Source organism: Ischnura elegans, chromosome 1, assembly GCF_921293095.1.
Source record: "Ischnura elegans chromosome 1, ioIscEleg1.1, whole genome shotgun sequence".
NCBI lineage: Eukaryota > Metazoa > Arthropoda > Insecta > Odonata > Coenagrionidae > Ischnura > Ischnura elegans.
Genome location: NC_060246.1, coordinates 113,997,154 through 114,011,645, shown reverse-complemented (window position 1 = coordinate 114,011,645; position 14,492 = coordinate 113,997,154). Strand labels below are relative to the sequence as shown.

Genomic DNA, 14,492 nt, shown 5'->3' with positions numbered 1-14,492 from the left:
AGAACTGCCCAACGGTTGAACACTCCCATTGAATTCGTGAATTCTACCAAAAACTGAGTGATTTGCGGCGCACAACCAAGGAATCAAACTCATCAATAGCAATATTCAAATACAAATAATAACATAAATTTGCAAAAACAAATCGAACGGAAATATTATAGCATTAGCGATTGAAAGCAGTTGAGTTCAAATCCGCATCTCTTCGCTCTGTTTCATTTACTTCTTTATCCTGTTATAGAATGATACGCAAATAGCCGAACTCATATCCACCGATTCCACTCACTACAGCTATAATCAATTCCCAGTGACGCTATCAATTACTAGGTATGTTATAAGACACGGTCTCAGGCGTTACTTTGTGGAATTACTTCATCATAGAATAAAATGAAATTACTTTGTTCTATTCCACACTTTATTTTAAATAGCATGACCCGGGTTTCAGCATCTAATGCTATCATCAGGTTGATTATGATAGCATTAGATGCTGAAACCCGGGTCGTGCTATTTAAAATAAAGTCTGGAATAAAACAAAGTAATTTCATTTTATTCTATGATAGTAGGTATGTTTTTTTGAGAATGTTTATTTTCTTCAAAATAAAGAATATACGTTAGAAATGCAAAAAATGTGTTTTTTACCATGAAATTGGTTTTCTCTGGTTAGATGAAGTGGAACTGTTCCATCATTTTTTTATGGAAAATACATATTATCGGCTTCTCACCTAATCGAGTGTAGAGCATATATTGTTGTAAAAATTGATATAAATTAGTTATAAATAAACTGTCTGTAAGTAGATTTCAGGTACGCACTTACACAGTTAATAGATAGCCATGTACGCGTGCAATATGTATCTTTCAGCAAAAGCATAATGCATGATTATTTGATGGTAGCCATTAAAAATGTTCTCCTTGAAGGCTACCTAAAATTACTCTACATTTGTGATTGAAATGTTATTTTGTAATTGAAATGTATGAAGTAATAATTCTCATTATTTTTATTATTATTATTAAATGACAGATATCTCGCACGAGATACTTCAAATTTGTTGTGGAACTTGCGAGCTCTCTTTACTATACGATTTTCCACCGTATTCCAGGGCTTTAATTTTGATCGTAATCTTGAAATGATTGAAACGCGATTTTCAGTTTTTTTCGGGGATATCTCCGAGGCGTGCCCCGGAAGGTCGGCGGCGCGTACCTCCAAGCTGACCCATCCACGTGGTTTCTTGAGGTCCCCGAGTGGGAGACCGCCCTCTTCGTTTGTCCCGTTCCTCCATTCGCACGGGGAGCAGAGGGATGCGGAGGGGCGTGCCTTTCCCCTCCCCACCTACCCCTCCCTCCCCCTCCGCCGTTGTCCAGAAAGACGAAGAGGCATGGAGGAAGATTCGCACTTGCCCATGCGACCTGTGACCGCACCGGTGGAAGCCTCTCCTTGCTCCTGATACAGCGTCATCATGCTCAAAGCCCTCGTCTTCGTCCTCTACGCGGCTTCTGCTTCTCCCCTTGTGTTTCCCGCGGTCGACGATCAGCTGTTCAGGCCGGAATACTCGGGATCCCGGTTTGCCAGAGGTCAGAGATTCAGTTATAACTGCACGGACTTATCGAGTACTAAACGCTTGAATTTGTGATGAAATTAAGATTGTATCTGGCGAAAATATGGTGGAATCTGTTATTCATTTTGAACCAAAAACAATCATGATTCTCCGTATGATATAGGCTGTTCGAAGAAACCATGGTCGTGTAGTTAATCATCGTGTGCATCCTGTGGAAGTTTACGAAGTATTTCCTAATTGCTTCAAAGCGGATGAAATTGTTACTTAATACCTTTTTCCCTTGCTTCACACGGGGCATTTATTTCGTCTTCAATTGAATTTCAGCGATTGAAATGAAAGGTGTTAGTGTGGATCAGTTTACTTCCACGAATTTAGTTATGTAAAAAGGCGTCTACAACTCTGATGTGTGTGCTAACCTCCATCCACCTACTTGTCACGTGTTAAGTAAGAAGTTAAGTTTTAACCTTCCGTTTGGGCGATTTTTCGTAATATCTATGATCGGATTATATTTATTTTATGCAGTTGTATGTTGAGAGTACACTGTTGGTCATGCCTGTATCTGGTAACATTTTAGTGAAGTGTATGAAAAGAATGCGGTACTATCTTGATGCATGCGCGCAGTAACTCGACGTATCTTTTCAGTGTGGTTTGAAGGAGGTAATAGCCTTTTGGTCAATTATCCAACGGTGATTTTCGTGGTTCGAGGATTAGTCATTCTTTTGTCTTGGGCAACTCGTAATGCATATACCCAACATCCTTTCCGTCCTTCCGCATGCGCGTTACCTGTTGAGGCAGCGTCCGGATGTCGTTCTTCCTGCCACCAACCGCAAGTTGTCAAAAACCACAGTGGCTCGTGGATGAACTTGACGCAACCCTGCATTCTATCGTAAAGTAGGAAATAATATCTTTCGCTCATTTATTCATCATGGAATATCGTGGTTATGGGACTGCATATTCTTTGCGAACGAAAATCACCGTTGGACAATTGAACAAAAGGCTATTACCTCCTTCAAACCATATTGCGAAGATACGTGGAGTTACTGCGCGCATGCATCAAGATAGTACCGCATTATGCGTGTACCTAACACCTTTGAAATCGTCAACACATGCCATAACTTGATTATTTATCTGTCCAGAGGTGATTGAGCGTATTACAAATGACCGCCTTTCGCACACTCGTTTTTATATTTTTCGTGACAACTTACTTACTTGTTTAAAACGTAGGCTATCATGTTTTCTGAATCCTTGTCAATTTTTCTTGTCAATTGGTCCACACTTTCAAGGCCCGTGATGCCCAGCGATGTTCTTTTGGGTGTACCCGCCTCATATTTCGAAACTAGTATAATTAGGTCAAAGTAAGTAAACATGAAAAAAATTGACAGGGACCAAAGGCATTCGACAAGTTCACCATAACTTCCAGTTATTTCGAGAAGAAAGAGAAACTTAGAGCAAGCTCCGTAATAACCATCAAGACCCCTACCCCTTGTAGTATTTGTAAAAAATAACTGAGGTAACTATGCAGTTTCGAGGCGTGCGTCTTTTTTCGATTTTTTTTCTTTTCAGAACAACGTCCGTAATTTTTATTGCAAAGTCAGTGGTGAAAATGTTTTTTCTATCGAATGTACAACAAGTGAAATATGAATCGCACGCGAGTACGGTCGATCCACGAAATAAAAATACGCCAAGGTGGGTTAGGTCATTGTGTGTGAATAAATGACTCCTACATTATATCATATCCGAGTGAATAGATATCGCAATTTGGCTAATTCGCCGTACGACCCACAGAGCTAGGGGGTAGGTTGGGTAGCGTGAGGCGGCAGCCGCGCCGAAGGCGGTCCATTTCCAAAACGTTGTCCCGACTTGTGATGCGTGATAATGAGCTTATTTTACATCCAATTTGGAAAATATTTGCACCTCTGAGTTTGGCATTACGAACATTTTGAATGCCCATATTATCACTTTTTATTGAAAAAAAAAGGTTTTCGTTTTTCATTTAATTTGCCGGCTTTTCCGCCGCTAAAAATGTCATTTTCGGATTCAGGACGTTTTTCTATTTTCAGAACACATGCCTGTACTTGATGTGTAAAATTCTACCTTCGAGAAAATACGGAGATAAAATTTTATTTTTTTAAATGCAGTTATCCTGAAAATTTTTAAGACGGTATCTGAAATGTTTAGCGAACAATCTTATCATGATTGTCGAGTTTGACGGTGCAGAAACATGGGGCACTAAGGGAAGAGGACGAGAAAAGACTGGCGGCTTTCGGTGTGTGGGTGTGGAGAAGGTGAATTGGACGGAGGAAAGAGTGGGGCGAAGTGCTAGGCGTGGTGTGTGAGGAGAAGCAGCTTCTAGGTGAGATACGGAGGAGACAGAAGATTTGATTGGAGCGAATTCGAAGCGGGGAGGGGGTGTTGATAGCACTTCTAGTGGGAAAATGTAAAGTGAGCGTGGAAGGGGTAGGGAGAGAATAGGAGTTTGAGATAGAACGAATGGGGGTGGGCCTTTTTGTGAATCACAGAGGGATCTCCAATTTAGGAAGGGTGACAGTCTGGGGTGACCGGCAAAATTCTTATGTAAACCTACAATGATCGGTAGATTACTTAGATAATAATCGATAATTTCAAATATAGTATGTCTTGAAGAAAGACCAGTCCAGGAGTAGTCATGCGATAATTAATAACTATTCGCTATTCATATTTAAGAGCTCTGGTAGCCGTAGTAACGTGCTTACATGGATGTGAAATTTATCTAAATATGAAAGCTCATTCGGCTTGACTCATGCTTAATTGTTGTGTGACCTATGTTTATTTTTCATGAACACTTACGGTGCTATTTTACTGGTGTATAACGCATCAAATAATTGTTTGCAGAAGGAAGGCAGAAGAGGTGGATGTCGGAGAGCAGCCGTCGACTGAGGAGACAAAATTTTGTTTTCCCGACCAAAGAGATCGAAGATTTTCTTACAAGTATCCGTAAGTAGCTAATGTATTTGTAACGTAATGATGTATCAATTCGCCCAATGCTCATGTTGTATGTTATTCAAAGATTGTGATTCCCCAAAACCTAAAGTGAAGCAAAAAATGGTCATTTGTGTTTATGTGAATAAGACGAAGAACGATATCCACCGAAATAATTGGGATGAAATATGGTCAAATGTGATTGCCCGTACTGTCCGTACCAAAACGTATTGATATTCGAGTTTCAACACTTATAAAAACCATAGCTATTTAACCACACCATAGCTACCCTTTCAGCTATATTCATGATATTGATTACATTAATGTCCTTGTTACATTGCGCGTTGATTCAATAGGCTGCAAAGTTTTTTCCGTACTAACTAGAAATATATATTAGTGCATTAACTAAAAAAGTACCGGTTTTGTAAGCCTTTCTCAGTAAACCTGAAATTTAAACATTGGCCAACGTTAAGCGCGCATTACTCTCCTCACAAAATTTATGTGTTGTGGAATAAGGTTTTTTTGGCACTATACTTAAGTTTCATACGTCTCACGCAATTATAACAATTGTTATTGTATTATTTATGAAACAATGTTTTCTAGACAACGGTCGCCCATGTAAGTTTAATTTTGACGCCTTTTTAATTGGCTAGTCTTCCGTATCTTTGGAAATACGTTATCAATTGTATACAAATATACGGTTATTTTATTGCGATTTTGAAGCTCCCCACAAGGAATATTCAAGCTCTTCTCCGACGGGGAAAGGCAGTGCGTGCAGCAATGACTATTTTTTTACTATGTTTTATTATACTCGCTTTCTTGTTTGTTCTTCCGGGCAAAATCTTGCAACTCCAATTTCGTCCATTTAGTGATTAACTAGAGCGCTGAAATTCGCAGGATAGCTCAGAACCGGATGACAATCCAATGGAGGCGCTGCACAGTGGTCTGAAATCGAAAAAAGCTGGACAAAAGTCCAAAATGACGTTTTTTGAGATAGAGACTTCATACTTGGCTTAAATACGTATAAATGATTACCAACTATAGATGTATGTGCCATTTTACATCAATACGATCCGTTACTGAGATACAGTGGCCCAAACATGACCAACTTTTTAAAAACACGCGCGGTCTCGTTTTTCTTCAGAAACCTTTAAATTTAAGCAGGTGGTGTTGCATTGGCATGATTTTTATGGAATAAAAAACGCAATATTCCAATGAATTGATGTTTTTCCTATACTTTCCATGAATTTTGAAGATTTTGGTTCTCATGTGACTGGTTTTACAACGCAAAATGGCGGACCCGTTTTTCACGTGAAATTTGACATAAAGTAGACATTATCTTTCGTTTACGAAATATATAACTCAGGAAATTCACATCACGGTGTAAAGTAGAGATTTCTTAAGAATACTAAGCAGAAATCTTGGAAAAAAATCTGCGACGAAGGTAATGAGAGCGATTTTTCGATCGCGAGCCAAGGTTGAGCTACACGCCGCGGGACCCTGAGGCTCGGTAACCGAGGTCGATGTTTCAAGTTTTTTGAAACTTTATTCTTAAAATCGTCATTTTAAGCACATAACCTAGTCATTAATGACCTAAAACACTATATTGATGACATTAGCAAGGATTTTGGATCGACCGAATTGACCATTTAACGCGTTACTCGAGTGGAAATGCTTGGGATTGGATATTTGTCGGAACCATTCCACGTATAAGAAACATGCTTCGGGTATTGAATTTGGGTTAAAAGATTGAGTTGGCATGCTAAAGAGAGAGAAAAACAAAATGTTTTCCCGAAATGCAACTACCGTTACCCTTTTCCATTTCCAACCTCGCCGTGGTGGGTCGCGCGTTTTATGACGACGCAGGTATTTAAAAGATTCTTCCTCAAGGGTTTTTCCCTTTTCTCTACAAAAATACGTTTCAACGGATGGTGTAAAGAAGTGAATCAGACGTTAATAACAGTCGTTTGAAAAGGTCTTCATTCGTGGCCTCTCTGGAGTGCTTTCTGTTGAATCTCGGGCAGAATTTACGCATGTCCTTATTCTGGGCTTCTAATGCCTCTTCAGATAATTGTCCCGTAGGAAGAGTCAACTCTTTTGTAAAATTACTTATATGCGGAAGCACCTTATGTACCGTGGTTGTTATGTAATACCATAGAGTAAGTATGTATAGGTACTTACTCGTAAGTATATATAATACCAGGGATACATCTTAGTGAATAACTCCGCAGTTCTCTGGCAGTAGTTCGAGAAAGCTGTATAATTTAGAGTTATGCCACTTGATATTGCCCTCAGAATGATGGAAAAATGTTTGATTAGGTCAACATTGATACCTGTAATTATGAAGAATTAATTTTCTTCTGATGGTACATTACACTTTCCTATGAAAACATATAATTTAGATGAAGTATTTAGCCATTTCATATGCAAACATGCGTGAATGTTACATTTGCTTTACAGTGCATGGTGTACATATCCTATTGCAGTCTACATTTACTCAATATCCCTTCAAATCAGCGGCCAAATCTGGGGAATCGAAGAAACGCCTTGCGGTGTTGCCGTCATTCGTGTTCTCTGATACAGACAGTGGAATATCAACAGTAACCTCATCCTTCCTCTAAAAGCATTCTGAAATCTAACTTTTCTCTCTATAAGGAGTGTTTTCAGATATCCTCGGGCATGTAAAGAATGTTGGCCGTAATTAGAAGGCATTTTCATCATTGAACTGGATTCCAGCTTTGTTGTATTCTTTCTTACCAACAATTTTTTTAATTATCCTGTACTATATGTGTAGCACACATTACAAAAATCGGATGTAGCAATTTGAGGTTGATAATCCAAAAGAATATTTTGTCACACCTACAAGTCGGTTCTATATTGCCTTCAAATCATTCATCTCCATAGCTGTTGATCCGAATATGTAGCAATAAAATCTTTTACTGTTCCAGCAATATTGTCTCCACATTTTTTCGTAATAAGACCAGAATCTCAACTTAAGTAATTCACGGACACCTTCAAAAGCAGACTCGTAGCTCTCAACATTTAATCTCCGCTACAAAAAATCCAACAAGTGTATTTTTTATCCTGATGTCATTCCCTTCGTTTCTAATAATTCTTTATGAAACTCAAAACGAGTAACATAGTTAGAATCCATTAGTACGTCAAAAAGCACTCGAAACTCTGCGAGGTGAATTGAAAATTAGAAATATATGTTTGAGAACACGCATCATGATTGTCATGGTTACTGAGAGGCAAACATAGTAAGAATTCATAAGTAATTAAAAGATTCATTGAAAATGTACTAAAACAAACTCATCTTTGAAATGGAAGGAATAAAAAACTCACCTTACAAAATTCAGGCTGGAAAATCACTGCGCCGTCAAACTCCGTGAAAAGATAGATAATCAGCAAATCCCGAAACATATCAATAGGCAAAACGAACTTGACTATCGAACTACTGAACGACACGACATTAAGAGAACTAACACGGCACTTCTTCGCACTGATACTGCAAGTTGAAACGTATTTTTGTAGAGAAAAGGGAAAAACCCTTGAGGAAGAATCTGTTAAATACCTGCGTCGTCATAAAACGCGCGACCCACCACGGCGAGGTTGGAAATGGAAAAGGGTAACGGTAGTTGCATTTCGGGAAAACATTTTGTTTTTCTCTCTCTTTAGCATGCCAACTCAATCTTTTAACCCAAATTCAATACCCGAAGCATGTTTCTTATACGTGGAATGGTTCCGACAAATATCCAATCCCAAGCATTTCCACTCGAGTAACGCGTTAAATGGTCAATTCGGTCGATCCAAAATCCTTGCTAATGTCATCAATATAGTGTTTTAGGTCATTAATGACTAGGTTATGTGCTTAAAATGACGATTTTCAAGAATAAAGTTTCAAAAAACTTGAAACATCGACCTCGGTTACCGAGCCTCAGGGTCCCGCGGCGTGTAGCTCAGCCTTGGCTCGCGATCGAAAAATCGCTCTCATTACCTTCGTCGCAGATTTTTTTCCAAGATTTCTGCTTAGTATTCTTAAGAAATCTCTACTTTACACCGTGATGTGAATTTCCTGAGTTATATATTTCGTAAACGAAAGATAATGTCTACTTTATGTCAAATTTCACGTGAAAAACGGGTCCGCCATTTTGCGTTGTAAAACCAGTCACATGAGAACCAAAATCTTCAAAATTCATGGAAAGTATAGGAAAAACATCAATTCATTGGAATATTGCGTTTTTTATTCCATAAAAATCATGCCAATGCAACACCACCTGCTTAAATTTAAAGGTTTCTGAAGAAAAACGAGACCGCGCGTGTTTTTAAAAAGTTGGTCATGTTTGGGCCACTGTATCTCAGTAACGGATCGTATTGATGTAAAATGGCACATACATCTATAGTTGGTAATCATTTATACGTATTTAAGCCAAGTATGAAGTCTCTATCTCAAAAAACGTCATTTTGGACTTTTGTCCAGCTTTTTTCGATTTCAGACCACTGTGCGCTGTAATCTCAGTAGCTGCAACATAGTATCAGTTTTTAGAGTGTAAGGTACCTGTTCTCCCCGTAGTCGCCAACAAAGAGACATGGAGCACATTGAAATGAGTGTGGTAACAGACTTTGGGTTTTGCCGCGAAAGAAAGGAGAGGCTCTTTGAATGGAAGGATATCTGATTGACTGCGATATCAATTTCGGTGGCTGAAAAGCGTTCCATTGCTTAATGACTGAAAGATTCCAATATGTATGTGAAAGATATACCTTTTATGAAAAATATGGAACCCACGACAGGAGAATCCGTCGAAAATCCAAACTTTGTTAATTCGACCGATTCGGGTGTGATATAATGGAAGTACGACGTATTGAAATGAAAGGTAGTGTCACTTTTAATACGTACCGCGCGTTTCATGTAATTTGGTGACGTGTACCAGATATTGCTCCGTGAGCCGAGACACACCGTAAGAATCAGAATTATGCGATATTTTTGCGTTTAAGTGCAAGAAAGAGCAAAAGGTTCCTCCCTAATGAAGAAGTATTTTGAGAGATAAGCGGACGAAACGAAAGATGATGGCTGCTGGATTGAATCCTAATGAAACTCGGCAACTGAGGAAAAAAATGGAATCGTCGGAGAGCGTTGAGTCAACATCGTCAAGTCTTGTATGGGTAAATAGTATCAAAAATTATCTTCATCAATTCATCCGAAGAAAATTAAACTTACGAGGTATCTGCCGATTTGTTTCTCTACGTTCCTCATGACATAAGCATTAAGGACTAAACGTAAACTGGAACTTCTGCGAGGAAAATGCATCGGGCAACTGTGATAGAGGTATATGCTAGAACCAAGCAACAGCAGTGATCGTCCTCGCAACTTTAGCTGACGCAAAAATAGTAACTTCGTAAGATACATCCAAGGTGGTTTGCAAGAATTACTTACGTATACAGAAAAAGATGCTAATTATTGTGAATACGAAAAGAGAGGTTTCAAAGGGTGTCATCAAAGGGCTACATTTTAATGGGGTGAAAGACTATACTTTTGTCTGATGAAAAAAGGCAAGAAGAATTATCAATGCAAGTGTAGAGGGAAATGTGTGGTGTTAGTTGAAGAAACAGGGACCCACTTTTGGGGGTCTGCCTCCCCCGTAGGAGGATTGCTAATTCAAAAGTTATAAAATCTGCGGTTCTCGATTCCTTTCAGAGTAAAAACTAGATGAACAAAATTAAAAATGATTTGAATGTGATGGAACCAAGTGAGTACCGCCGAAAAGGAGGCATCATCCCTCTGCTGCAAGCATAATTCCAACATCCCTTGTAGTGTGGGTAAACTCTTCTCGGGATTTTCACCGGGTTAATTCTTCCATAATGGGCAACGTTTCAAGCTCCGACTAGGGACTCAATCTCAGGGATAAATTATGTTGAATCCCGAGAAGAGTGTACCCACATTATTCGCCGGGAAAGCATCAAATCATATTTCATTCCTTACAGTGGTCTTGCTATTTCCACTAAGTTGACTTAGATTTGCGACATTAACATTGGGAGGGCAATTTAGGGACCCAATTTGCGTTGTTGCAAGGATGCGTTTGACGACCAATCCGAGATTTTGTTAATTGCTGGATTTTAATATAGACGTAAAGGACTACCCACTGATGATATATTGGAGATAGATCACGGTACCTCCGGTTACATCTGACGTTAGCGCTGTGGAAATTTAAAAGTGTATTGATGAATGTTCAAATTTGAAGTTAAATATTCTTTTTATTTATATATTTATTTATTTTTTTTTAAATGACCCACATCTCGTGATTTAAAAAAAAATATATATATATATATATATAATAAGGGGTCGTGAAGCATATAGTTTGAATTCTTTTTATTATACATGCGGACGAGATATTCGTGAAAGAATTCACCAAAACTTTGTTGACAAAAGCGAAATTCGAGGAATGACACTGACATAAGAAATATAGACTGGAAAGCAGATAATTGAGTAATTCTATCGTGATTGTTCCCTCAAAGACGAAGCCGAAACATCAAATATTAGTTAGACTAACGAAGCACTTGGTGTGAATTTTGGTGCATTTGGGGCGCGGTAGAGGCGAGCGGGGAGAGGACGCGAGTGGCCTGCACCCAAAATCCATTTAGTCACAGCTGTCGGACAATACCGGAATAGAAGCATATATCCGAAGTTCGCACACCTTCACAGCCACTCGAGAGGCCTCTTCATAGACCGTAGGCTCCTTTCCTGCGTTCTCGGATCTAAAAATATTTCATCACTTCTCTAAGTGTTGGTAATATCGATTTGTTTAACGCCGACGAAGCGCCAAATAAGGGACAAGTCGTCTCACAACGCATCCTTTTTTACTTTCTACCATCTTCCGATTTACATTATTCAAGATGAACGCCCTGCTAGAAGCACACGCGGGATGAATTTTGCTGCACTCGAGGCGTGGGAGGGGGAGAAGCGAGCGGGGAGGGGAAGGGATCGGCCAGCCGCTCTTGTTTCCGCGACGCTGCGTGGGCGTTGGAATATTTTCTTCGCGGACTCAAAATAGGCATTTTGTGGCTAAACGGTGGCAGATACGTCAAAATGCACCAAATATTTGTCTTAGAAGGACAGTAACTCGGCAAAATCTATAGAGAATGACCATAAAATATTACAATTTTTGAATTTCGACCTTCCCCCCCTAAATCGCATTTGAGCGAGGGTCAGGGGTTCACCTAGAGAACTCAAATTTTTCAGGCCTTATTTTTGATCGGTCCCACAACTTTTTTTCATTGGGCCAGATGGATTTGAAAAAAATCGATTTTTCCGATCCGCCCTAATGTACATGTAATAACCCCGAAAACCGGTTTCTTGTCGGTTAAATTATCTTGGTCTATTTGTTTGTTTTTGCACGAAGGTCTTGCATTTAAATATTGCTACGTCCCTCTCGACTCGCTCAATCATTTGTTTGCCGCTGGGGAATTCTTTCGACTATTCATTCCGCTTGTCAAACTAACTTCTTAGGAGCCTATCGCTGCATGACGGAGCTGTATAAGCATATTTGTTCAGCGACCTATAAGTAAGAAATGTCCTCGGATGCTGGGATAGAATGAAAGTCTAATCCCCCGGTCGCTCTTATTTCGGAGGTTTGTGGGAGGCGGGAATAAAATCAGTTCCTATAAGCCAGCGGTTCCCAAAGTGGGGGTCGTAGGCCGTTCGAAAAGGGGTCGCGAGATACTAATAATATGGTGAACAACGTACTTAAACTTGGACGACCATTTTTAGGGGGTCGCGGCTAAAAAGAATGAGCTAAAATGGGTCGCGGAAAGAAAAAGTTTGGGAACCGCTACTATAAGCAACCGAATGACTAGTAATAAACCAAGAAAGTCAAGTTCCACCTCCCCAGAATAATTTATGGACATGCTTTAAATTTTAAAGTGTATTTTACATTCTTTTGTGGGATATAAGAGGTATTAAATTCGAGACAGTTAGTTATAATATCAGCAGACCCTTCCGAAATATATTTCTCGACGCCTGGACATTTCGTCACTTGTTCTACAAATCCTACACTTGCCCGATGCTGGCCTTCGAAGTCAAGAATCGACTACTTTATCCGCTCGGTGGAAACTTGTGGAGCAAATAAATAACAACTTTCGGCGAAGGTGGTCGAAGGAATATTTGCATACATTACAGCCCCGAGAAAAATGGCTGCAAAATGGTCCTCAGGTTCAACCGGGGGAACTATTTTTAGTAAGCGAGCCGCATTTCCCCCTGTCGTGTTGGTAAATTGTTAGGGTCACACGGCGTTTTCCGGATTTGGCTGGGGTTACCAGGGTGGTGGAGATGAAAACTTTGTTATGGACAATACATCTACATCTACAAATTACCCTGCGAGCCACCTCTAGGGTGTTTGGCAGGGGGTGATCAATCACCAGCATGCAGCATGCATTTGGACTCCCACATGCACACCACACCGTCCAAGAAACGTGACGTATAATAACAAACTATACTACTATATGCTGTTAGAAATAGAATATAGAATAGAAATTCAGAAACATGCAGTAAGTTTTACATAGGTTAGTAGGCTACACTACAAGTCATGCAATCTATTTACGCGTTCTATTGCTGCCGTTATAATCTCTTATTGATCGTGGAAAAAATGACATTCGGAATCTGTCTGTTCTGCAATCTATCTCTCTTATTTTATTTATATGATCTGATCTTCCGTAGTACGTTGGCGTCCGCAAGATATGGTTAACTTCGTCAGAAAAGACACTGCTCTTGAATTTATCTAAAAGGTTTAGTCTATTTTTCAATCTACGGTCCGACAGAGATTCCCATCCGAGTTTATGTAAGAGGTCAGTTACACTAACAAGACTATCGTAACGACCTTTCACATACCTGGCAGCTCTTCTTTGCACGCGTTCTAACTCCGTTATTAAGCCTTTTTCATGAGGGTCCCAAACACTGGCAGCGTATTCCAAATGTGGTCTAACGAGGGAAAAGTAGCTAATTTCTCTCACTTTGTCGTCGCACTTTCCTAATATTCTTTTAACAAAACCCATTTTACGATTAGCTTGACCGGTTATTTCTCCAATATGTTTATTCCACGATAGATCATTATTGAGTCTAACCCCTAGATATTTCACAGATTCAACTGCCTTTAACTGCGCGCCCCGAATGACAAAGTTACGCTGTAGGGAGTTATTCTTCTTCCAGAAATTCATTACGACGCATTTTTCCAAATTTAATTCTAACTGCCAAGCATCGCACCAAGCTTGGATAGCAGCAAGGTCATTCGTTAGTTCATCTATATCTTTACTGGAACGAATTTCTCTGTAAACTACAGCGTCGTCTGCAAATAATCGTAACTTACTCTGCACTACTTCGCCAATGTCGTTTATATAAAGAAGGAATAGGAGTGGGCCAATGACACTACCCTGAGGAACGCCAGAAGTCACTCTAACCTCATTGGAGACTGCACCGTCTAATACTACTCTTTGGACGCGGTCGCTCAAAAATTCTCTAATCCAGGAAATGACATCTTCGTCTAGACCATAAGATTTCAGTTTTAATATTAACTTTCCGTGGGGTACTTTATCAAATGCCTTTTTGAAATCAAGAAAAATCGCGTCTACTGGAATGTTGTCTTCCCCGGAGACTAAAATATCGTGGGCGAAAAGCGCTAACTGAGTTTCGCACGATCTGCTTTTCCTGAATCCATGTTGATTTCCCATTAATAAGTTTTGCGCGTCTAGGTGTTTCATTACCGAGCTGACTACGATGTGTTCAAGGACTTTGCAAGAGATGGACGTTAAAGATATCGGCCTGTAATTAGATGGCTGTTCCTTGTCTCCACTTTTAAATATAGGCGTTACATTAGCGATTTTCCAGTCATTAGGTACTTCGTGTTGCTTGATGGATTTACTGAATATTAACTGCAAGTAGGTGGCAAGTTCTGAGGCTAGTTCTTTATATACGCGAGAAGGGATTTCGTCTGGACC

General features: G+C 39.6%; 1 protein-coding gene across 1 annotated transcript in view; it reads left to right on the top strand.

The window, feature by feature from the left end:
- The first annotated feature begins 1,372 nt into the window (after nt 1-1,372).
- Nucleotides 1,373-14,492, top strand: part of LOC124168341 (carbonic anhydrase 2-like) — a 35,369-nt gene continuing 22,249 nt past the window's right edge. Inside the window, exons 1-2 of the mRNA XM_046546524.1 lie at nt 1,373-1,566; nt 4,422-4,523. Of these exons, the coding sequence (XP_046402480.1) occupies nt 1,452-1,566; nt 4,422-4,523 (217 nt within the window). The 5' untranslated portion in view covers nt 1,373-1,451. The remainder of the gene's footprint in view (nt 1,567-4,421; nt 4,524-14,492) is intronic.